General features: G+C 35.9%; 1 protein-coding gene across 1 annotated transcript in view; it reads left to right on the top strand.

Annotated features, from left to right (window-relative positions):
• LOC134740809 (nephrin) overlaps positions 1–27,643 on the top strand; it is a 675,842-nt gene that overhangs the window by 220,770 nt on the left and 427,429 nt on the right. Inside the window, exon 3 of the mRNA XM_063673431.1 lies at positions 1,277–1,412. Coding sequence (XP_063529501.1) covers positions 1,277–1,412 — 136 coding nt within the window. The remainder of the gene's footprint in view (positions 1–1,276; positions 1,413–27,643) is intronic.

The following is a 27,643-nucleotide window of genomic DNA, read 5'->3' as shown; positions in this document are numbered from 1 at the left end:
CAAATTATCTGCTTTGCCCGAAGGTTGACTGGTAGAGAATGCCTCATAGCATTAAGTCCGCCTTTTGTACGATTGTATTTTCTTTTGTGCAATAAAGATTAAATAAATAAATAAATAAAATTGGGGTATTTTTATCCTATCTCGTGCATGTCTCGGAAAACGACATTTATTTGATAACGTGGAACTGCTGATACAGTTCATACAAAGTGATATATTTTATTTCATTATATAATAGTCAAAATTATAAGAATTTTACACTATGATTGTCATAAAATAAACAAAATCAACTGAACACTGTGTTGTACTGCCATTTGAGGTGTAAATAATTTTTTTTTTTTTTTTTTATTTTTTTTTTTTTATGAAATAGGAGGCAAACGAGCAGACGGATCACCTGATGGTAAGCGATTATCGCCGCCCATGGACACCCGCAACACCAGAGGGGTTGTAAGTGCGTTGCCGGCCTTTAAGATGGGAGTACGCTCTTTTCTTGAAGGTTTGAAGGTCATATCGGTCATATTTTAATATTTATTTAGCTTAGTGATATTTGTAAGGGTAAAAACGGGACCCTATTAAGACTCCGCTGTACGTCTGTCCGCCTGTCTGTCTGTCCGTCACCAGGCTGTATCTCATGCACCGTGATAGTAGTAGTAGTAGTAGTAAAACTCTTTATTGTACAAAAATAAAAATAAAACAAGAGAAAAACGCATCATTTCTACAAAGGCGAACTTATCCTATTATATACTTATCCAGTTATTGTGATATTATATTTTTAGGGTTCCGTACCCAAAGGGTAAAAACGGGACCCTATTACTGAGACTCCGCTGTACGTCTGTCTGTCTGTCCGTCTGTCCGTCTGTCTGTCTGTCACCAGGCTGTATCTCATGAACCGTGATAGCTAGACAGTTGAAATTTTCACAGACGATGTATTTCTGTTGCCGCTATAACAACAAATACTAAAAACCGGCCAAGTGCGAGTCGGACTCGCGCTCCGCGGGTTCCGTAATTTTTAGTATTTGTTGTTATAGTGACAACAGAAATACATCATCTGTGAAAATTTCAATTGTCTAGCTATCACGGTTCATGAGATACAGCCTGGTGACAGACAGACAGACGGACAGACGGACAGACAGACAGACGTACAGCGGAGTCTCAGTAATAGGGTCCCGTTTTTACCCTTTGGGTACGGAACCCTAAAAATATCACTAAGCCAAATAAATATTATTAAAATTCTGGTTGGTGAAGTCACCTTTGCTGAAGGTTATTTTTTCTGTTGCAGCGGGCGTGCGAACGGTGGACGTCCAAGCCGTAGAGGGCATGGTGGCGCAGTTCCCCTGCGACCTGGGCACCGCGGCCAACGACAAGGTCTACATGGTGTTCTGGTTCCGGGACGATGCTGGCATCCCGCTGTACAGGTCAGTAAATTTTATGTCATGAAATCCCGAGTGTACTCGATCCCATGGCGCCCTCGCAAACGGCAAAGAGGATGAAACGCCGTAGTGGGTTTAGTGGGTAGGGCCAGGTTCTCCCTCCCCTCTCGCCAGGTGAGAGGGGACAGGAGCGGCGAGTCTCCCCCCCCCATCAATAAGATAAGATAAGATAAGATAAGATAAGATTTAAAACTTATGCTAATTGGTTTTATACAGTGGTGAAATCAATGACCTTCCCGCGGCCGGGGGGAGGTGCGTAAAAGTATTTGCCCACTCCGTAAACAAAAAAAAATAGTCGCAGTCTACCGATAAAACTAACAACTGAGACAAACCATATGGATCATACACATGTTCTTGTATTCTGAACACTTTCGCGTCTTTCCTGTAGACATCGCACAGTTAAAGGGAATCTAAAGCTATTTTTGACAGGCGAGATATTTACATTTTTATTATTAAATAAGAAATTAAATTAATCGGCCAAGGGCATGTCGGGCCATGCTCAGTGTAGGATCATGTACATTACAAGCATAAGGAACTAAGGGAGTACCTTCGCAGCGCTTAGTACAGTCGCCATCAGATATATCGGAGCGACCAAGGTGTTCACAATATCTGAACACGCACTCTATCGCCTTGACAATAGAGCCGTGTTCAGATATTTGTGAGCACCTTGGCCGTTCCGATATGTCTGATGGCGACTGTACGTCTGTTTACTAATAAGATGAATATTTTTTGTAATAACAGCTGGACCGATCATGTTCGCTACAGTTTTCATTGAAAGTATTTATTAAGCTTTTGTTTCACGATTTTTTCGTATTTTTTGGACCCATGGTTCAAAAGTACAGGTGGGGTATTGCCCAAAGAAACGACCTTTTTTTGACACGCGATTTTTCGAAGTTTTTTTAAGATATGGCAATATAGCAGGCACCATACAAAATGATATAAACATGTCCACCGACCTCGTGAAATGTGCCATGTCCCAAAATTCACTATTACTTATATCGATCCGTCCGAAGAAGATAGGTAGTTCTCTCAAGAAAATTGTACTTCAGCTCTCAGATTCTTTCAAGCAGTAAATTCAAGTGTTAAACAAAGTCCTTTTAGTGCTTGTCAGTACTAATACGTCTAAACGAAGGGAAATCAGTTTATTTAAATATTGTAAGCGCTAAATAGGGGTGTTATTGCAACTGCAAGCCATGCAAACGGCACTCGTTTACAGGTACAACATTTCACTTATTCTAACAAAAATAGTAGTTAAGCTTAGAATAAATTTAAAAGTGGAAAAATTACTGCCTTGTTTATGATTGGTTGGTTATTTTTCCACTTTTAAATTTATTCTAAGCTTAATAGCATCGATCGCAGACGTTTCTGCTTGTTAAAAATTAATTTAAAATGGGTAGCACATCGTAACTGGTGAATTTCCAATATGACTTGGAACTCCGGTGGCCGTTTAAGAAGTGTAACACTCTTACGGTAGATGTCGCTAGGGTCCCCTAGACCCATATAGTGGGAAGATTTGCTGACTATGGATGAGGTCTTGATGGGTCAGTTGGCAGAGCGCTAGAGTATCGATCCAGAGGCCGTGAGTTCAAGTCCCACCCAAGGCAGTAATTTTTCCACCTTTAAATTTATTCTAAGCTTAATAGCATCGATCGCAGACGTTTCTGCTTGTTAAAAATTAATTTAAGAATAGTAGTTACCTATGCCATGACACGTTGAATTTGATAGTAACATAATTTAAAATTTGAAACGTAAATTCTACTATAATCATTATAATCAATTATCATCATCAATGTGGAATTTTTACAATGAAAGGAGAAATGTATGTATTTTTTTTCAAAGATTAAATTTCATAATAGTTCACGAATCTCTTCTTCCTCGCGTTATCCCGGCATTTTTGCCACGGATCATGGGAGCCTGAGGGGGTCTGCTTTGACAACTAATCCCAAGAATTGACGTAGGCGCTAGTTTTTACGAAAGCGACTGCCATCGACCTTCCAACCCAGAGGTTTTCCTTCACCGTAAAACAACTGGTATATATCAAATGATATTTCGTATACACATAACTTCCTAAAAAGTCATTGGTACGAGCCGGGGTTTGAACCCGCGACCTTCGGATTAAAAGTCGCACGCTCTTACCGCTAGGCCACCAGCGCTTACTCATAATAGTTCACGAATAAAACAATATATTAGATGATATTGCCTTCGGTTACCGCGATAGTTACTCATGAAATAAAACTATGAAAACGGATTATATCGCGTATATTGAATTTATAATACATCCCGACGTTTCGAACTCTTTACAGCGTTCGTGGTCAACGGGTGACTGACCCGTTGACCACGAACGCTGTAAAGAGTTATACGCGATATAATCCGTTTTCATAGTTTTATTTCAATATATTAGATGTACAATATTCAGCAGTGTCATATCCCACTTAATACGAGTATTTTTGCCTCTCATTTATATAAAGCACTTGGTCCAATATAGAAATCCTTGCAAGTCTGCAAAAAGACTAGCCCACCCCACTCGCCAGAGCTTGCTAGTGAGTAAGAACACAACCTTAGGACACGCTACCCCTAGCGTAAGCTCGGAGAACAGCCGGTAAACTTGGCTACCATTGAGGAAGGAAGCTTCACCCAAATTTACTCAATGACCTAAAGAGTAAAGAGTCTAGGCAAGCTCTGTGGCACTTTGTAGTTTAGTTACTGGAGTATTGTGTTGCTAATACCCTTATTACACATGTTAGTAATTAATAATTTTATATTAGTTATCATAAATTTGATTTAACTGTTTCTTTAATACAGTTGCTCAAAAAATGCAACTTTACTAAGCTGTGTTGCGAACACTGTTCGCAAAGTAGTGCTTTTTGTCTTATCCATTTTTTTTCTGTCCGTGATCCATCCAAAGAGTTCGATGTTCAAAAACTTTCTTATGTGTTTTCATCTCTTCTACTGTGTTCCAATATACTAGAAGAAGAAGAAATTAAGACATTTATTCCATAAAGCACACACACAGGACAATAAATACGATGAAAGAAATAAGATGCTTAATAAAGGGAACATAAAAATAATAGCAGAAACAAAAACAAAAATAAAATTATTTACACGTTAAAAACATAAAAAATTACGCACTGTGTGTGTACACACACGCAGCAATGTGTGCAGTAGGGGAGAGGCCCAGCCCTGTCTCAGAATATTGTTGCAATGTGCAAACGAGGCAAATTCCAACGCTGTTATTCTGCCAAGGCCTTAGGGTGACATATGTATAAATATCAATAAGATGTATAAATATAATATATAAAAAAAAAACATAATAAATGAATAGTCATTGAATGCATTGTAATATTTGTAATTTTAATACTACTACTACTACACATTTTATTTATTTGACATTTAAATAAAGTAATACACAACACACTCTACTCAATAAATCTTGCATGAAAAAGTTAGCCCCCCTCGCAACAAAGTTCTGTTGCCACATTGCGAGTTACAGCTATTAAGTTGAAGTATTAAAGTAAAACAATGCAAGGCAAATTTTATGAAATTTTACTATACAATTATAAAATGAATTATGAAGTGAATACGGTTTACTTATATAGAGGTCTGATTGATTTGAGTAATATTGTCACCAATTAGGTTATGTACAGACGAGAAATATTGGTATTTGTATTGGTATTGGTATTTTCATCACGTAATTACAGAAAGAATAGCTTTCTATTGCGAGCTGGTAAAAGTCTAAATGAACTAACGAAAAAGTGTGATATTGACGTTTTTAATAGTAACATCACAACTATAAGACGGATTCTGGCAAACAAATTACCTAAGTGAGCGAGTCGTATGCGATAGCATACTCATAATAATATTATTGTATCGATTGATGTATTTTATTAATAAGTTTTGTTTTTCTTAGCTCAGTATATTAAGAGTATTGAATTGTGGGTATTTAATAAGTAGGTATTCACATTTTGAAATTAGTATTAGTTGAATATGTTGTAAAATTTTAGTGCTAACCACCAATTATGTGTTAACTTGTTGCTATTGGTGGGAACCTGTTATTTACTTATATAACTATTGTATAATTGATAGCTGTTGGTTCTCCGAAAAATAAATAAATAAATAAATAAATAAATTTATTAGTGTTCATCAGTGTTTATTTTTGGAGGAGGATAACCAAATGGAGTAGCCATTAACAGGCGTTCCCCTCTGTCGAAACTCTATGACCAATTGTCATACAAATTGTATTGACTGACGTTTATCTGATATGGCTTTTTTTACGTTACGTATACCTTAGACGTGCCTGTTCCCCGTAAAAATCGGCAGACTGTTTTCTACAGAAAATTACAGACAAGGCGTCTCCATTTGATTATATATTCCAAGATATTTATTAATAAAGCAAAGATAGATATAACTCCGTAATAGATGGATACAGTCTAAGGAAAAAACGTGCCTCGAAAAATCACGAAAATTTGATTCTCAATCAGATGGCGCCACTAGTTTTGGCCAACTCTCGTATAGAGGGCGTTGACTGTTTCGTTTGTTATTTATAATATTAACGCATACCAGTGAAAGAACATGGGTCAAAATCATATAAAAATAATTAATGCAAGTAAAAAAATGATTTATCCATATTTAAAAACATTTTAACGTATTTTTATAAATCTTCATTTTTAGTTTTAAAGTATGTCGATAGATGGCAGTGAATTTACATTGGTTACAAAATTTACTATGACAGTATTGTACCGCTCTATCTTATTATATCCTCATTGGTAAAAGAGTAGGTGTGCTAACTTGTAATATGGCGGATAAAAGTTTACTGTCTGTACTGTTTTTGTGTCATTACTCTTCTATTTTTATCCTTATGTGTTCGTATAACTTTAGCTAGACGTTTGTAAATTGGTTTGATGTTATTAATACAAAACCCAACAGGGATCCCTAATTTTTTTCGACTTATTGGTCACTTATTTACTCTTCCTGAAAACTGAAGTATCAATAATATACAGTGGGTTGCGAAATTGCATGGAGAAATTACAAATGAATTCATTGATAAATTCGCCATGCACTTTTACAGTTGTTGGTACAACAACAGTATTGGAACTAAATGATTTATTTGTTATATAAAACATAATACTCAGACGGGCCTGAAATTGTTTTTAAATAAAACAGTTTCCAGGGGTATTGTATTAAAGGTAGTTCTTGGTAAAAGAAATGAAAATAATCTATTTTTCTGCTAAGGAATGTCAAGACAAACATTTTTTTTTTCCTTTGTCATTCAAAATTATGTCATTTAAGTGACCAGGGCCTCCAGGACTAGAATCGAACCAGCGTCGTCTGCATTCGCGACATACTATGCCTCAACCACTCAGCCAGCCGACTCACGGCGGTATGGTTCGAAAGTATATGCAATCTCTTAAGGGCTTATAGTGCCCTCTATTTCTAATCTATGTATCCTAATTGTAAGGTTTATTATGTCTACCTTAATTAGACAAAATAGGCTATAGATAAAGCTTGACGTGGATTGAAACATAAACAGCAATTTTCGACTTTGAATTAATGTTTACATGTGTAAAAAAATGTACTGTATCTAGGTTCCATGGTCGTGATTTCTATCGTACTTAATGTGTACCTATTGTTAAAGTTATACACCAACCATCATCAAATAAAGGATTTAATACAATAAAAACCAGACATAACTTGGGAAACTCCACTAGGCGACGCCATTACGGCGATGCTCATCTGTCAAGTCCTTGCCGCGCTATAGTGATGTATCCATTTCCAATACCGATTGTATAGCTGCACTCGCGAAAGCCTCATTATCGGTTATTACTATTAAAAACAAAATACCTAAAATCTAATCTTATCGATGACTTTTTAAGAAAATTGCTATTGACTCCAAGTCCATTCATCACTGATCGCATTCATTAAGTTTTTGTCCACTCCGTGGAGTTTCACCACAATCAGGCGTCGGAGTGCAGCCGACGGCGATAATTGCCGAAGTTCCCCGAACTACCCGCCGAGTGCGGTGGCAGACAGGAACCAGTTTCCGTTTTAATGGTCTGATATGGTTTTTACCTTTTTTAGGGTTCCGCACCTCAAAAGGAAAAAAACGGACCCCTTATAGCATCACGTGCCGCTGTCTGTTTGTCTGTCCGTCTGTCCTCCGAAACTACTAGACCAATTAAGTTCAAATTTTGTACACATAAAGTTTGCGACCCAAAGGGACATGAAAAAATAAATAAAATAAAAAAGCCTTTTATTTCGAGTCCAAGTTAATTACATCAAATAAGTCTGTTTTGTTACAGTAAAGCAATTATAAATATAATTTTATGTATTTTTAGTATGTCAATTTAAATAAGTCAATTTTTCCCATATATTATTAAGTAATTTGATATTATAATCTTATAACAAAAATTTAGTTTGCGGACAAGAACCCCTGGTGAAGGCCTCCTTCAAGAATTTCCATCTATCCCTATTTGCAGCTACATGTCTCCAGTTGTCCCGACTGTTTTATTTATGTCATCAGTCCAGCGGCTATTTGGTTTCCCGGAGCGTCGTTTGCCTGCAGGTCCTTGCCAGGTGGTAGCTAGCAAGGTCCAGCGCGAGTCAGACAGTCTGGCAACATGTCCTGCCCATCTCCATTTTTGTGTTTTTGCGTGCTTGAGAGCGTCTATAAGTTTTGTTACAGCCCTTATATTTATATGGGGTATTTTTTGCACTCTTTTTATGTTTAGCAAGCTTCTCTCCATTGCTCTCTGGCATGTAGTTATTTTAGATTTAATTTTTGCAGTGAAGAGCCAGGTTTGACTTGCATAGGTAAGTGAAGGCAAAATACACATATCCATAACTTTTTTCTTGATTTTCATATTCATATTACTTTTCAGGATTTCCTTTAGGCTCCAGTACTTATTCCAAGCTATTTTAACTCGTCGGTCTACCTCCTCTTCGTTTCGTTGACTGCTCAATGATATCTGCTTACCCAGGTAGATATAGCTGTCTACATACTCTAGTAGCGTCCCATCAACGGTTATGTTCTTCTGAATGCTATAAGTTTTGTTTTTTGAAAGTTCATTCTTAGGCCGACTTTTGTACTAGCTTCATGTAAAGTTTGTATCATGTATTCTAGCTGGGCGCAATGTTCTGACATTAATATGATATCGTCCGCGAAACGCATATGGTTCATATATTTACAATTGATGTATATTCCTAAATTGTTCCAGTTTAGACTATCGATTACTGATTCAAGTATCGCTAAAAATAATTTTGGAGACAACGGGTCGCCTTGCCTGACGCCTCTGTCAATTGGTATATCTGGTCCTAGTCTGTCTAATTGAACTCTACTGGTGCAATTTTCATAAATGTGTCTTATTATTCTTATGTATGTAGGATCTACTTTGCACTGGTTCAGAGCGTCCCATATAGAGGAATGCGATATTGTGTCGAACGCTTTAGCGTAATCAATGAATGCTGTGTACAACGGTCTTCGGTATTCTTGATATTTTTCTATAACCTGTTCCAGAGTGTGTATATGGTCCATGGTCGAGTACCCGCTCCTAAATCCAGCTTGTTCACATGGTTGGCGCCTGTCAATTGCTTCGCTTATTCTGGATAGTATGATTGAAGAAAATAGTTTGTATGTGCATGACATTAGACTGATGGGCCTGTAATTTCCTATGTCCGTTGGGTTTCCTTTTTTATACAAAAGTATTATGTTTGACTGCGTCCATTGTTTGGGTGCTGTTCCTGATTTAAGGATGAGATTAAATAAATGTGCTAAGGGTGTCACTAATAAGGGAGCAGCGGTTTTTAATATTTCATTTGTAATGTTATCCGGCCCAGGACTTTTTCCAGTTTTTAAGTTTTTAATATGTTTCATTATAACTATTTCATCTATTACTGGGACTTCACTTATTCTTGGTATAGGCTAGCTTTTGGTGGTACAGGGACATGTAACGTAAATAAATTAATTTTAAATATGGGGCCACTTTTGGGGGGTAAATGAGAAAATTTAAAAATGCCAAAAAAATACCATCCCCCCCCCCCCCGTTATCTCCGAAACTACTAGGTCTAAAATTTTGAAAAAAATATACAAAATAGCTCTTTACCTATAGATTACAGAAAAACCTATTAAAAATGTGCAGTTAAGCGTGTCGGACTTAATTACTTAGTTTTTGATCCGACCCCTACGGATTTTTTAAAGACATCTCACTTTTCACATTAAATAAAATATAAGTACATTGTTAAAAATTGTGTAGTTACGGATCGCGAGTCCGACTTGCACTTGGCTGTTTTTTTTGATATGATCTTCAGCCGCAAACACTGTTTGGTGTTCACGGAATTCAATCATGAGTCTTCCACTAGGCATTTCGCTCGCAATTATTAGTGCGCTTGAGATGCCTGACGACGACTGAAGATCGTATCAAAATGCGATAAAAACAATATTAAATTGTTATAGCAGAATCGGCCTACTACTCGCCCAGCGTACGGTGACAGACGGGGCTATTTTTGTGGCAAGAGTTATACGCTTTTAATTGCTTCGCTAGGAAGTTTGATGGTTAAGGGAAGAAATGAAAAGTGTACTCCGGAGAGAAACACTAGGTACACTTAAGATAATCGAGCTGAAAAATGCTTGCACAATTTCCAGCACACACTTTTAAAATTAAATCAAAAATCAAACAAACTACACGTGTAATCGTGTATATTGCATTTTTAAATGTAAATGGACTGTTTTTTAAATATGACTTTGTTGTGTTGTTCAGGGAGTTCCTTATTTAGATATCCCTGATTTCAATCCGTAACAGTGGCGCCCAACGTGGGGCCACAACTATTTTTGATAACCGTTAAATCAGAAGCAACTTTTTAAAAATGATTTAATTACATTTAAGCGTAACCTTTTTTTGTGGAAGCGACTAAAAATCGTGCGTTGTGCTCAGAGTAGAAAAATCGTTCCCGAAAAAAATGCTAATAGATTAGATTAATTTATTTCTTATTTGAAATTACATGGTATTTAACAATGTCACAATGTTTCTAAATAACATGAATTCACAAAAAGATCGTCAAATTGTAAATAATTCAGTAAAATAATTAAGTAAAAAAAAAAAAAAAACAAATCATAAATAAAAAATAAAAAAAGTCAAATAAAGTTAGATAAAATGTCAGAGAATAAATTACATAACATTCGGTTATCATCCTTATCATACACGATCAAGTGGTTAAACTATTATTCCTATTTTAATAGTTTTGAAAGTACATGAAGACAACTAGTGGAGACTACTAATATACTACTACTAGTATAAATTTAGGAACAGATTACTTAAACTAAGAAACAATCTGTTCCTAAATTGTGACGTTTTTAACCAAAAGGTACCACATTGTCGGTTGTCGATAAGGTTGATTTCTAATTGAAGCTAAATGGAAATAGCGCCTTACTGACAAGCGACAATAAGTATCATTTTGGTTGAAAATGGCACAATTTATACTTCAAATGGCTTCAAAGTGGCAGAGCGTCACTTTTTACATCAAGCGTAAAATGAAGATCATGACGCATCGTTTAATGTTGTAAACTAAGTTGGCTTCAACGTTACAAGCCTTAAGAGTTCGTAGCGAGGTTCCGGTGATCTCAATCTCGATATTCGTGGCGTCATCGCCTCCAATGAGATACCTAAAATAGACAGCGCGTAATGATAAGTAATAGTGTACCTGTAAGATAGAGATTATCTATTAAAAATTGTACCTTTCTTTAACTTTAGTTACTTTTGTTCAAGGATTGAGAATTTTCATTTTATTTCTTATTTGAATTAAGAATTCTTTTCCCCACTTTTTTGGGTCCATTTGGTTAGTTACGTTTTAATACAACCTTCTATTATCGTAATAAAACAGACAAACAAAAAATTTAAGAACATTAGGGAACACGTACATTTCTCTCATACCGAGATTTAAAGACCTATTTGTATATCACGGAAGACCAGCGCTGTAGCATATACCTATATGTTAGAGCATATGCTGAGTGGTGTCCATTTGTAGCCTCTATAGCAGCATCAATATTGTAATTATTGCATGTTAGTATAAGCTACTTGTAATTTTACGTGTTAGTGTATAAGATCTTCTTCTTTTTAAATTTGTATGGTGCTGTATGTAGATTTTTACAATAAACGTTTTCTATTCTATTCTATTCTATTATGTACATTTGACTTAGTAATTAAAAGAAAAAAACCTGTGCGAGTCGGACTCGCCCAACGAGGGTTCCGTACCTTTTATTATTTATTGTATTTGTTGTTATAGCTATCACGGTTCATGAGATACAGCCTGGTGACAGACAGATGAACAGACAGTCGGACAGACGGACAGTGGAATCTAAGTAATAGGGTTCCGTTTTTACCCTTTGGGTACGGAACCCTAAAAGAGCATCTAAAAATGGTAACCGCAAGTCTATCATATGGTATATGCTTCAAAATGAAGAATCTGTAGAGGGTAATCCATGCTCCTATCTTATATAAAACACTGGAACTTCGCCAGTTCGTAAATTACCAAGTGGACAAATTTTTGATAGCTTTTTAAATATTTTTTCGCGAGTTAGGCACTCAAGAAGTTTAATCTCGTGAATAAGTTTTAGCTTGAAGAGACTGCGAGCTGGATAAGGGACTTAATTTAGCCAAGTCTTGTAAGATAGGTACGGTGTAGCTACAAATAACAGACACTAATGTGTGTCAATAATGACATTGTTAAGTACTGCCATAGACAGTAGACAAGATGACGCTGGTCCCTGCTGCAAAGACTGCGTTCAGCTTATGGTTGGGCCGTGTCGTACGGCTGCGATCGTGACCCAAAATGGTCCCGCCGGAAGATCAGCGCTGACCTTCGGGTCAGCATTATGCTGAGGCGAGACCATTTCGTGGTAAACTTCAACTCCTATCTATTTTATAAGTTTCTATAGCTTTAGTATACTTTTGTATGTAATTCTAGTTTTAAGTTTAGCACGAATAAAACATTTGGTTTGATTTGATTTGATTAATGTAAATATATTTTTCCTTTTTTATTGTGGGACGTAGCGTCATCCCTCGCCCCGGCTTAACACAACCATGTTGTGTGGTCGGAAGGTAAGTCATGCGCTAACGCATGTCCTCAGAGTTGGTCAAAGGTTGTAAACCTTAAAGATGTCGCTAGTAACGTTGTTTACAGTTGCAATGACTAAATTCGCGTTGATTGACGGATGGTCAGCTGGCGGAATTGGTAACGCATTGGACCGGCAATCCAAGGATGTGGGTTCGAGTCCCACATTGACAACAGAACTGTAATTGCAATTTATAGAACAGAAACTCTTGTTGTGTAAAAGAAAGAACGCTTTTCACGAGGAATTTCGTACTTTGTCCCGCCTATTCCTATTTATTTATTTATAACATCTAAAACCTTTGCGTTTCGAACATATTAAATCACATTTGCAATCGGGTTTATCGCGAATTTATTTTGTTACCTTTATTTACCGACGTTTCGAGTTCGACACAGGTTTCACTGGTCGTGGTCACGGCTAGCTGACGTCCCTGCAAAATGTCAAAACAGAGATTTGTGTGACTACCCGACGAAAAGTGTATGAAAAGTGTGTGTGTGTCTGTTTTGTAAATGTGACCTGGGCCTTGTTGCATAATAAACTACAACTAATATTACAAGCGGAACTCCTTTTCTAATAAGTGGAATTAGAAAAGGAGTCCCGCTTGTAATATTAGTTGTAGTTTATTATGCAACACGGCCCCGATTCTAAATGTGATTTAATATGTTATTTATTTATGGTCAATGACACTGTGAGAGTGGGTTAGTAATATAATTATGCGCGTGCGATGGAAATAGAAACAGGCGGGTCAATGTCAAAATTCATTGTACTTAGCATCTTTTCTTTAAGCAAATTTTCATTCTTGTCATATTGTAACACTTATTCGCGTTTCAAACACATACAGAATGAGACGATGAGTCGCGTCTGTCGCAATTTAATTCTTCTTTTAACTGAAATGTTTTTACTAATGTGGTATTAAATATCAAAATGGTAACTTTATTCTCATCGCTTATTTATGTGAATTGCATAGATATCTATTGTACATTTTTATAACTTTTGAGATTTAAAATTGCAATACCTACAGTTTCAATCGCTCACAACATTGTGTATTTATTAATTTTGATAAATCTTACCACCAACCTCCATTAAATAATTAGGTTTGAACTATTCGGAGATTGCTTCAATACATTTTTTTAATTATACTAACAATTTTAGGGAAACAAAGATTTTCATTCTACTCCAGTGGTGCTCACAGGTTGTTTAAATATTAATTATAAGAACGTGTTCATAGTCAAACTGGAATGCTTCAACTATCTCGAAGGCGGAACATTGTACTCGCAGTATAACTTATAGTTTATCTTCCTCAAATTCTCTTCTTGTATACCTTTCTTAAACTCCCAGCTCATATAAGCGACATGCTCGCAAAGTTTTAGATTAAGCCCGCTTATCAATGGAGTTATTCATTAGCATAGTGTATTCGCCGTTGCATTGTGTACAGTCACCATCAGATATATCGGAGCGGCCGAGGTGTTCACAATATCTGAACACGCACTCTAACGCCTTGACAATAGAGGCGTGAGCGCCTTAGCCGCTCCGATATATCTGATGGCGACTGTACGAAGTTGGAAGAACTTCATATCACGCGGGCATCCTTAATTCATGAGGGTGGATTCTGGATTTTGGTCGAACTGGATTTAATCAGAGAAACGTTGTGAATGTGCTTATAAACTTTCTTAGTGAAATATACGTGAATGTCAAAAAGAGAGTGCAATGATTTGACGACCGGTCTGGCCTAGTGGGTAGTGACCCTGCCTGTGAAGCCAATGGTACTGGGTTCGTATCCCGGTAAGGGCATTTATTTGTGTGATGAGCACCGATATTTGTTCCTGAATCATGGGTGTTTTCTATGTATTTAAGTATTTATATATTATATATATCGTTGTCTGAGTACCCATAACACAAGCCTCCTTGGGCTTACCGTGGGACTTAGTCAATCTGTGTAAGAATGTCCTATAATAAAAAAAAAAACAAAACAAAATGTTAAATTCAAAATATTCTATAATTTGGATATAGATGGAATATATAACATACTATTTCGTATAATACAATGATCATCATCTATTCCGCGTTGTTTCGGATTTTCGCCACGGCTCATGGGAGCCTGAGTTCCGCTTGGCAACGAATCCCAATAATTGACGAAGGCACTATTTTTATGAAAACCACTGCCAGTGAAACTTAACCGTATTGGGATTAGTGCGGTTTCTTGACGATGTTTTTCTTTACCGAATAGCGACTGGTCAATATCAAATAATATGAAAATAAGCTCCGAAAAACTCATTGTTATTGGGGTTTAAAGCTCCGGATTGAGTAGAATTAATGGTAAATTTCCATTAACATTTATTTCATTTAAAATATACTCATTATTGTATATAAAAATACTGGACTTGTAAATCATAACGGCTTATTTTAGTTTGTAAGGCAATTAAGAGGCCGGTGTCGATTTTAGTCGCAAAAATGTAAAATTGATAGATTTAGTCCGTGAAATTTTACACCTTTTGTTACCTAATTGAAATAACAAGTACTGGTTTCTATTAGCACGTCTTCTTATCTTACCTTTTATCAGACCATTTTTTTTAAAACAGACTCAGTAAATTAGTAATGTTTGCTTTTCTGATGGACGTTTAGGTAAACGCGCGTAAAGCACTGATTTTATCGCTCTTATTTGTAAATTTCGTAAAGTTTGGACTGCTAAACATGGTAATTTTGTATTACACATATCCTGTACTTGACGTTTATCAGACTACATTTTTATTATTATGACTTTGAAGTAGTGTAAATGAAAGTTAGACGAAATCAATTTTCTCCAGAAATTACTTCAAAACAAGTGACAATTTCTCTAAAAATCGACTTAATTTCAACGTAATTTTGATACTTAAACAATTTACAACATTTGCTGAAACTATTCTTATACATCAATTTGTATAATTTACCACCATGATTTTTTGATGAATTTTTAAAAACTGCCCCTTCTCTTCATGCATTATCGGTGACGCACGCTCGCGACCTCATTATTAAAAGGCAAGATGAGAAGACGTGCTAATAGAAATCAATACTTGTTATTTAGATATTACGTAACAAAACGTGTATAATTTCAACGACTAAATCTATCAATTTTACATTTTTGCTCCAAAATCGACTACGGCCTCTTAAAACAAACACAATAAGAAATTAAATTATATAAAAGAGAATTTCATAACAGTTGAGATTGTTTAGGTTAACAAAAACAGTTTCAAAGTCGTCCTACGACGTTCAAAATAATCGTATGTGTATTAGGCTGTCTCTTTTAGAAATAAATAAATTTATTCATTCATTCATTCAATCATTCATTTCATTCTTTCATTCTTCTTCTTCGTCGTTTTACTCTTTGCAGAGTGTCGTGGTCAACTGCTGACATCAAGCACAGATGTTGCTTGCCGTACGATTTCTCGCCATTTTGGAGGTCATTCTGGCAAATGCGTTCAGCCCTTCCATGGCAGATTTGATTTGGTCAGACCATCGCATAGGTGGCCTCTTACGCGGTCTTGATCCGTTTCCTCTACCCTGCACCACTAGACGCTCGATGGAGTCATTGTTTCGCCTTGAGACGTGACCGAAGAAACTGAGCATGCGGGTCTTTACGAGAGTCGATAGGCGCTACTTGATACGGAGTTCTTTAAGGATGGAGACATATTACTTTCATAGAAAATGATAAATTAACTTCCATGAACGCTGTCGAAATGAAACCAGATGTTAGCAATTATTTCCAGTCTACAGCTCTTAAGCCATTTCATTAATAATTGTTTACAAACGGTATCAAACAAAAGCTCCCGCTTTGAAGTGTCTCTTATTTACGTGCAATAATTAATCCGCGTTAAGGAAGTCATTGTTTAAGTTCATGAATCGCACTCCAGTAGGGCGTGGCTGCCTCAGTAGCAGATGTGGATGGAGAATTTTTGAGGTTGCCAGATGTGGATGTTTTTAGGGTTCCGTACCCAAAGGGTAAAAACGGGACCCTATTACTAAGACTCCGCTGTCCGTCTGTCCGTCTGTCCGTCTGTCTGTCTGTCCGTCTGTCCGTCTGTCCGTCTGTCTGTCTGTCAACAGGCTGTATCTCATGAACCGTGATAGCTAGACGGATGAAATTTTCACAGATGATGTATTTCTATTGCCGCTATAACAACAAACACTTAAAAGTACGGAAACCCTGGGTGCGCGAGTCCGACTCGCTCTTGGCCGGTTTTTATATTCAGTTTCAAATCATCAAAGTGAATGAAATATTTCTTATAGTTTTCAATTTTTTTAACATGCAGATGTCTGCGAGCGATACTCCAAATTTTATATTGAAGGAAAAAATAGAAAAAGTTACACTTCCGGCAGTATTTGAACCCGCAACCTCCGCAATCCGTGCGTTGCTTTTAACCAATTATTGAGCTACGGAAGCCTACCAGAACCTTGCAAATCTTTCCATTGCTTCCCTTATGTATACACGCCTTTGGGGTGGCGTAAAGCGACATCTACCATCATCATTCAAGTGTAACTTTTTCCATTTTTTCCTTTAATATAAAATTTGGAGTATCGCTCGCAGACGTATGTAAAAAAAAATTGAAAACTATAAGAAATATTTAATTCACGCATCTAAACATTCTAAACTACGTAAGTATAAAATCATCCACATCTGGCAACCTCAAAAATTCTTCATCCACATCTTAGTTAAAATAACCAAACAAATTTCAGGATTACGGATGTTGAAATCTGTACCCTCTCCCTAGATACAGGCTACAGCGAGGCGTCACCTGTTCATTACGCAATAATTAGCGCACAAGAACTTCCCATATTAATTAAAAACAAAACCTTTACCATTTAAAAGTTACCGAATATTTCACCGTAGCCACTTAAGACAAATTGCTTTCGGTGTTTTTTTCACCGTAATTTCACCGTTCGTTGGTGCCCGCGGCTTGTACAAGCCGACACCCTTTAAAAATTCCTTAGTCCGACTGTCGGGTCCTCGGAATGCTTTCGGGATAATGAAAGCGCCATCTAGTAGATTAGTTTCTCTCTAATGAACGGGATGAACTCTGAACTCTTTAAGGAGTTCGCTAGGGGGAGTTCAAAAGATTTGCGTGAATGGAAGTCTTATGTGTTTCAGTTAGTGGTGTTGCTTTTAAATGCATTTTCATAATACGAGTACAGTAGGTATATCAAAATACTCCAAGCAAGCAAAAACCTACCAAAAAAAACCGGCCTAGTGCTAGTCGGACTCGCGCACAAAGGGTTCCATACCATTACGAAAAAAAACACGTTTGTTGTATGGGAGCCCCATTTAAATATTTATATTATTCTGTTTTTAGTATTTGTTGTTACAGCGGCAACAGAAATACATCATCTGTGAAAATTTCAACTGTCTAGCTATCACGGTTCATGGGATACAGCCTGGTGACAGACAGACAGACGGACAGGCGGACAGCGGAGTCATAGTAATAGGGTTCCGTTTTTACCCTTTGGGTACGGAACCGTAACAAAACAGAAAAATACAATTCACAATGCAATTGAACCAAATTTACATTACAAAATTACCCGTCCCGCAATAATTGTAAGTAAATTAAAAAAATTCAGCAATCAATCTGGCCCCCAAATTGTTACAATTCAATTAGGGCCCTAACGCGGCACGGTGATAAATTATGCCGCGCACGACATCCAAATAACATCCGTCTAATGAAGGGGCTAATAAAGTCCGCGAAGCGCCGCTTTTCCGGCCGCTGCCCCTCATCGCTTTAGCAAGCGTGTTTTACTGCTAGGTTAGGATGCTATTTTGGTGATCATGATTGATATTAAAAAAAACCATGTAATAGATGTATCTTCTGAGATTTATACTTTTCGCATTAACCTTTCCAGGTGATTGAGTAGTTAATTAATACTGAACAACTTCCACTATTGTGTTGGCATACGAGTATTAACATAATAAAACCGCCAAAATATTTTTCACATTTTTGTCAATCCCAGAGGCCGTAGTCGATTTTGGAGCAAAAATGTAAAATTGATAGATTTAGTCATTGAAATTATACACGTTTTGTTACGTTATATCTAAATAACAAGTATTGGTTTGTATTAACACGTCTTCTCATCTTGCCTTTTAATAATGAGGTCGCGAGCGTGCGTCACCCACCGGTAATATATGAAAAGAAGGGGCAGTTTTTAAAAAATCATAAAAAAATTATGGTGGTAAATTATACAAATTGATGTATAAGAATAGTTTCAGCAAATGTTGTAGATTGTTTAAGTATCAAAGTTACGTTGAAATTAAGTCGATTTTCAGAGATATTGTCACTTGTTTTCAAGTAATTTCTGGAGAAAAAAGATTTCGTCTAACTTTCATTTACACTACTTCAAAGTTATAATAATAAAAATGTAGTCTGATAAACGTCAAGTACAGGATATGTGTAATACAAAATTACCATGTTTAGCAGTCCAAAATTTACGAAATGTACAAATAAGAGCGACAAAATCAATGCTTTACGCGCGTTTACCTAAACGTCCATCAGAAAAGCAAACATTACTAATTTAGTGAGTCTGTTTTTAAAAAATTGATCTGATAAAAGGTAAGATAAGAAGACGTGCTAATAGAAACCAGTACTTGTTATTTCAATTAGGTAACAAAAGGTGTACAATTTCACCGACTAAATCTATGAATTTTACATTTTTGCGACTTAAATCGACACCGGCCTCTTAAATAAAATATTGTCTTCGGTTACCGCGATAGTTACTCATGAAATAAAGCTATGAAAACGGATTATATCGCGTACCTATATTGAATTTATAATACATCCCGACGTTTCGAATCCTTTACAGCGTTCGTGGTCAACGGGACACCACGAACGCTGTAGAGGGTTCGAAACGTCGGGATGTATTATAATTTCAATATACGCGATATAATCCGTTTTCATAGTTTTATTCCCTTACATAAAGTTATTTCATTCCATTCATTCATTTCTTTTTATTTATTTCTTTAACAATAATATATTGTGGTAGAAAACTTACGAACTGATTACATACATGCTTATAACTTAATTAAACTAAGTAATTATGGGACATGTCAGCAAATAAATACATTTTCAATAATAAAATTAAACAAAATAAATAACAAGTGAATACAAATAAAATAATATAATGTCAAGTATAAAATGTAAAAAAAAACATAATTTGAAATAAGTACATACAATTTAATGAAATACTTGATAACATGTCAATTCATACAAAAACAAATACTTAACAAAAAAAAAAACACCTTGATTGATTTAAATAAATAAATGAAATTTTAATGATTCAGTATGATATACAAATTATTCTTGCAGAATGTAGCTCGGGGTTGGAAAATACCCATTACCTATTTTTAAACTTGGAAGGTCTCGTCTGTAACTGACACTTAAAATAATAAAAGGAAATTTGTCTATTTGAGCTAAATTAAGAATCACCAAAATATCACTTGAATAAGTTTTGTTAATCCCTAGTCTTAAGACGACAAGCAAAATCGGTTGTGTTGCTCAAAGGGAGGTTAAAAAGCTGTGGTTATCTGACTGCTGATTAATTTGCGAATGTTTCTATTGTATAGTTGCTTTGTTTTTCCACTCCTTTCTCATTCCTTTTTAGTGTGATATATATATGTTTATCCTTTAAACTTATGTATTTATATCCTTTGTCGTTTCGGTACCTTGTTGCACATGTTGCTTTGTAGTTGTTTTGTGTTGCAAGGTTAACTAGAAACAAACCCTCAAATGGATAAGTTCGCCTTTGTAAATACAAAGGCGAACATTTCCAATTTTGAACTTACTTTTGTTATGTGTTATTGTACAATAATATAGAGTTTACTACTACTACGACAATTTCGAAATGGTTCATATAACTGTAGAATTGTCCAAAAGGTAATCAATGTTTACGACCACAGCGCATGATATTACTCGTACATACAAAGCAGTAAAACCACAGCCCATAATCGTACAAATGAAAAGCATCAGCTTTGTGGCTCACTAGATCGGATCCTCTCTAATTACTCGCGGGTCAGTATAGCTTACAAATCACTAATACAAATTCCGAATTCGAGCGTCATGTTCGACGCAAATGATCCACGCTTCAACAGAATCACTTCCACTTTGAGCTCGTAAATATAAGCGATAAACACAAAAGTCATGCTTGACCATCGATAACGATACTCAGTTTTGTTTCTACTAGTGTTGGAACAGAGTTAAAGTTCGCTTGTGTGCTTTGAATATATTATTTGCTATTACGTTGACTTGTATTGTTATTAGTTATAGGGCTTGTTTTTGTTTGTATCTATGATAGTTGATATCTTGCCAAAGTGTCACGATTCTGGCGTATCGGGGGTAGTTTACGATAATTCGGGTTATTCGCGGCGCGTGTTTTAGTGGCTCTCGTTATCTTTCGAATAATTGTCATTGGTGTTGTGTTTTTGTCGGAAATGATTATTTGCTAAATTAATGATAATATCATTTCATTCATCGGCTTCGACGTGCTGCGAATAATGTATGGATAATATCACGATGACTATGGGATATGTTATTACCGTTAAATACTTTATTTACAGACAATTAATGATGATAAAGTAGTGTCGTACTGTTATTGATATATAGATATATGTATGTCAGTTGATGAGGAAGCCACATGTAGGTATACGAATATTTCATGAGAACGAAAGAGGGCAGACTACAAATGAAAAAAACATGACCATTTTTAAGCTTCTAACGGCCGCCTAAATCTACCAAAAAGTACGGTTAGCGAACTGGAATATCTGTATCCAGGAGGAGATGCGATAGGTGTTATATCTTGGAATATACTGTTAGAAAAGCAAATCCTACCAAAAACATTTCATGTAAAATGTTGCCAAGACGAAACCATAAATCGCACTGTCAAAAAGTTATCAGATCTTTTGTAGAGCCAAGCTTCTAACTCTACAGGCCCTATATTTCACAAACTCAAAATTTTCAATTGCATAGCTCTCATAGCTATGCAATTAATTTGTTTTATGATTATATTGTCTTCGGTTACCGCGATAGTTACTCATGAAATAAAACTATGAAAACGGATTATATCGCGTATATTGAATTTATAATACATCCCGACGTTTCGAACCCTTTACAGCGTTCGTGGTTAACGGGTGACTGAGGAAAAATTACAAAGTGCAAAAACGAAGTGAAACGTCGGGATGTATTATAAATTCAATATACGCGATATAATCCGTTTTCATAGTTTTATTTCTTGTTTTATGATTAATAAGTCTACTATTTAATTGACATCATATCCCGAGAATTTTTTTTACCTGGTGTAATCCAAACCCAAGTTATAAGGGTTCAAAAAAACGACGAAGCGCTTTGAGAAAAGGTAGTCAGTGTCCTTGCGCTTCGCTTTGCTCGTCTTAGCGAGGGTACTAGTAGGGCCCCCAGATGGAAAAGAAAATAAATGACGCAATCACGTCATATTATTTTTTGTATATAATAATACTTCCAATGACATTCGACATCATTCCGATTTTTGTCCCACTTTTGATATTGTACAAGCAAGCAAAATTATTGTGTGGAGTTATCTTCATCTGCCATCCCTTCCACCTTCAATACTTAGTGTTCACAGAAACCATTTAGATGGCCGCAAGTAAAGAGCAGGCATTCAACCATTTCACTGAGTATAAGAGGAATACTCCTGCCGGGAAGGAACGGACTTATTTCCGGCGCCGGCGGACGCGGTGCGTCCGGCCGCCGGTTGCGTCACGTGTCTGCCTTATGTACATGTACGTTTATGGTACATGAATGATCACAGATTTAATATATACGCTAGATGACAAAAATACCACGATTTGTATTGAAAGCAAGCGTGTCGACTTTTTCATACAAAATTTACGCATAATATAATTTTAAAATTACTAATCTGTGATAGGAAATTATGCTCTTGCCTTTGGGTGCTCGCAATTTTTGGGCTGTTGCAGTTAATTATCATGCAACGAAGCATTTTTTAAGTTTGCACGGACGTCCGGCTGCAACAACTGACGCGTGTGGACTGTAAAGAGCGACGGTCAACCTCGACGCTTGGTCGGGGTTTGGACACGCGAAGTAGATGCATTTGCGTCTTCTATGGTATATTTATTTCTGTGTGAATAATCGAAGTTGTTTTTTTTTTTTTTTTTTTTTTTTTTTCAAAAAGTGATTAAGAAATAGAGAAAGAATACTTAATTTCAAATGATTTTTTTACACATTATTTAAATCTATAAAAAATACAGTTAATTGAGAAAAAGTCACAATTCTTACAACTAAAATAATGCAAACAAAATTCACGCGACTTACACGCGACACGCGTACATTTATTATCTGTGTGTGGCTTTTTTTTAAGTAAGTGCTGGTATTTTGTATATGCCTATCGAGAATTGTCATTATCCGAACGACTGAATAACGTGAATTTTTAATTTTAAAACTATCACGGGACTTAATCGCGTACAAACTTACGTTTATTTATGGCCTGACGTTTCGAACGTGACGTTACGTTCGTGGTCACAGGCAGACTGGCGAGGAATTGTATCAACATCTTCTTGCCGCGCGGGTTTTGCGGGTTTTAAGGCCCGTGTGTTTTAAAATTATAAGTGGAAATCGTGTTAGTTTAAATCAGTATAACGTGAATTTTGTACATTACTTTAAGATCACATGGAATAGACCATAGTAGTCTATCAAGTAATACTTTTAGATACACCTCTGGAACTGCGAGCCGACTGCATGCCAACTGCAACGTCGGCGTGCAGTTCCCATACAAGTTGCAGCCGGATTGCAGTCCATCTGTACCGGCCTTACTCATTTTATGTTCGTTCAGTTAAAAAAAATTGTCCCAAATAAATCTTTGCTGCTAAATTCTCTAGTTAAGGGGCCCACTGATAACCAGTCCGCCGGACGAAATCGGCCTGTCAGTTGTTCGGAACTGTAAAATTTTTGTAACTGACAGGCCAATATCATCCGGCGGACTGGTAATCAGTGGCTTTCCCAGTCGTCTGATGCCAGTAATAATTTACTTATAAATAGTCTACCTACTCATTTTTTGTTCTTTCAATTTTAAATCATTACTGCCAAATGAAAACTAATAATACAGACGACGTCAAAACTAGATTAAAAATAGTCTTCATTTAAAAATTCCGGCGTAAAAAGGAGTAATAAAAACTGTCAATATTTTATCACTGCTTTTACGGACAATTTAGGACATTTTCTATTCAAGCGCTAGAAATAGCCTCTACTCGTCAATATGGATTTTTTGTGACAACATTTGCCACTTCTATCTTGGTGCACTGCTCTAAGCGTTTTAGACTAAAAACGTTATAATGGACTAGTTGGTTGAAAATATGAATTCTAAATCTGATGTATCTCAGATTTTGCATGTAGAAGTTATACCTACATATATTTTGTGTCTACATGAACGCAATCCCTCTCTGGATGTTAACATTATAAATCATCAAATTTTATATTAAAGTAAAAAATGTCATTTAGTCATTTAGTCATTTATTCCATATTGCATTGTCATGTACATAATAAGGTGTTACATTTTATATAGCCAGTTCATGACACCCTGTAAGGGCACACAATAGTACAGTTTTTCTATTCTATTAATTCTAATTTACACATTGTAATTAAGGTAACATAATAAAAGTATCAGTGGTTTAGTAACCTATTAGTTAGTCTCATAAATTAATTTAGTAACTTCAACAATAGCAACGTCAACAATGCACCGATACAATAATTTCTGATTGAATTAACTTGTCAAATTATTATAATTATTATTTATTTAATGAATGTCAATTAATATTAAAGTGATGGCAGCAATATGTCAAGTTAACAGTCTTACACTAATTCGGTGTCATATTTATCTAACGTATTATCTTCCAGGAATGATTCGACTGTGTAATAACAATTTTCTATTAATAGGCTTTTCAGTTTAGAGTTAAAAGTTTTCTCATTTAGTTCGTATTTGATAGCATTAGGGATTTTATTAAAAATTTGGATACATTTATACTGTGGTCCATTCTTATACATTGCTAAGTTAGGTCTAGGTAGTAGCAGCTTATTTATATGGAAATAATTCTGTGTGTTGTCTGACAAATTGTACAGCCTCCATTATGTATATTGAGGGCAACGTTAACAGTTTAAACCGTATAAAGTGAGGGCGGCAGCTGTTAGGAATGTGTACGTTCGCTAAGATTCGTATACACTTTTTCTGTAGGATGAATATATCTTTGGCGTCTGTGCTATCTCCCCAGAGAAGTACGCCATATCGGAGGCCAGAATAGATATAAGCAAAATATACTGATAAAGCCGACTCAAAATCCGTGTTCGCTTTTAATATACCAAGAGCGTAGATAAATTTGATTATTCTTGTTTTGAGACTTTGGATATGCTCTTTCCAGTTTAACCCTGAATCTATAGTTATACCCAACAGTTTGAAATCATTTACCTCTTCTAATGGAAAAAGTTACGCTTCGGTTAAAGTTAGGTATATATAATTTGGAGTATATGTTAAAAAATTGATTATAAATCATATTTTTATACAATTTGATCACAGCTAAGCCCCTTCGTTTCACATTTTTCGATTCTTTAACTACTACAATTACTAATAATACTAGTAAAAAAACTATTAGTTACTATTAGTAAAAATATTTCATAAAATAATTTGAATTGTTCCCTAGTTAGTTACTTAAGTACCTACGAGTTAGAAGGTTCAAAAAATACTATTACTCGTAGTTACTATTAGTAAAAATATTTTATAAAATAATTTGAATTGTACCCTAGTTAGTTACTTAAGTACCTACGAGTTAGAAGGTTCCAAAAATATGTCTGCATTTTTTTCGCTACGTTTGTATGAAGAAGTCGTCCATTTTCCTCTAAAAATAAAACGTAGCTATTTTATTGGCGAGCCTAAATCACCTGACAGAACGTTTGAACTTATAATTACTAGATGTTCAAACTGTTTATAGAATCATCCAACTTTCCGTTACTCCGAACTATCAAACTGCTAAGTAAGTTAGAACAGATTTTGAGACAAACAGAGCTAATTTAAATGTACAGGTCACGCCGCAACTTTAATTGGAAAGGCGAGTGGAATCGCAGCGGTGGAAAACCAAAGTAGTCCAATCAAAAAGGCTGTTTGTAAACACCATTTCAATTTCATATTTACTTGGCTGGCGCGATGACCCAAAATTAGTCTTGCGACCCGATTCAAACCAAGATACGTCAAATATTACGTCTAGATACGATATGGATTAGATATGTCAGTATCAAAAGTGACGTTTTGGCTGACATAAGAGCACACCATCTTGCTCGGTCCTGCGCGGATTCACTGTTATATTAAGGTCCGTACCGTATTGGTAGCCACATTTATTCAGCAGACATAAATGTGGCTGATTATGTGTTTGGAAAATTGATTAGTGTTTATTGCGAGTTAATATTATTTGCTACTTGTGTTAAACAGGGCCCGGCCCGGCCCATCAGTATAATTACTTTACCTGAAAATGGCCAAATTTAGAATAAGATTTTTGAAAATTATTGCTTAGGAACAGACGGAAAAGTTGAGAACTGTCTCGGGCTGTGACGCATATATATGATGGAAATATTCATTCATTTTCAATTAGTAAATCTCGATAGCTGGGTTGGTAGAGTAACTGGTATCTCGTAGTCGCAAATTCAAATTTCACCTGAGACAGTGAATGTTTCCATTTTTCCTTTATATCGAAGCATTGTGGTCATCTGCAGACGTTCTGCTTTATACCAAATTTATAAGTTAATTGCTTTTAGTATTGGAGGATGTTAGGGATTTTTTATTTACGTACCCCCTATCTCATCAATTGGACTAATCCTGGCCTGAAAATGCTTTTACCTCTTCTCTAATTAAAAATTCTTATGCAGTTTTATCTCTGATAAGAGTTTCGAGCGTTTGTTTGTTCAGATATGTACTCGTACTGGCTGGAGAGAAATTTAAATTTGTGTAAAATGCTTCCTGTGAAAAAGTAATTCCACTAGGCGGACACGTCATAGGTATTAGGTACAGTCAAGGGCATAAATATATATACATTCCCAAAGTTTCAAAAATATGTGTACGCTCTTACACCTTAGACAATAAAGTCGTGTTCACATATTTTTTTCGAACCACTAACATTTATTGAACTATGTCTAATGTTTACCATGATTAATCCAATATGGAAAAAGATTTACTACAATTATGAATGAGTGAAAATTCGCGATAAATAAGCTTGCAACCCCAAAAAATTCTATGCATTTGACAGTCTACACTAGCGCCCCTAGCGGCGAAATTAAACGCGGTAGCCCCCATTCAATGGGGTCGAAAATACCCTGAATTATTTCAAGAGAAGTGCCTGCCTGGTTGTGCCTGCTTTGTTGGTTTTACTCGACTGTATTTTGGTATTAAACGGGTGTCCCATAGTTTATTACGCCTGTTTGCAACATCTGTCTAGTAGCATATTCAACATTAAAACCATCGCATCCCACTCGCTCTTATGAGCCTACAAGCTGTAAGAGGAATGCAGTTAGATATTGATATTATATTTTTTAAATCAGAATAGGTACGCGCCGCCTGGGACTGACCCGAGCCTGATTAAAGCCGCTTTCAGGGCGAAATGTGATTTACTCGTGAACAGCCGTATTTTGAGTTGACGCTCACCGGCCTAATTAATAGCTGGAGCGAAATGTTGCGTATTTCTATAACTACCCCATGGAACAATAGAATATATTTTTACTTTGACTAGATAGAAATAGAATATATATTTTTTTGTATTATTTTTATTGTACATCGTCATGAAAATGAAAAAAAAAAAATGAAAAATATTTATTTTGCACACAAAGATGGGAATTTGCAGATGGAGTATACATGAGGTCCAGGTTGCGCGCATACAGCGGTACATTTATAACAGTATGAACAGGGGTCCCCAAACTAGGCATAGCCTGTATCTTGGGCGACCAGTTAGTGAATTAAAAACTAGATTGAAATAAAAGAAAGTATGTCTAAAGATGAAGATAGGTGCTAATGCTAATAACCTTAGCTACTAGGGATTTACGTTGGTCAGTCTGTCAGTCAAGTCTCTTAAATGTCTAATTAT

The sequence above is a fragment of the Cydia strobilella genome, chromosome 4 (genome assembly GCF_947568885.1).
Source record: "Cydia strobilella chromosome 4, ilCydStro3.1, whole genome shotgun sequence".
NCBI classification, from domain to species: domain Eukaryota; kingdom Metazoa; phylum Arthropoda; class Insecta; order Lepidoptera; family Tortricidae; genus Cydia; species Cydia strobilella.
This window is presented reverse-complemented; position numbering and strand designations above follow the sequence as displayed.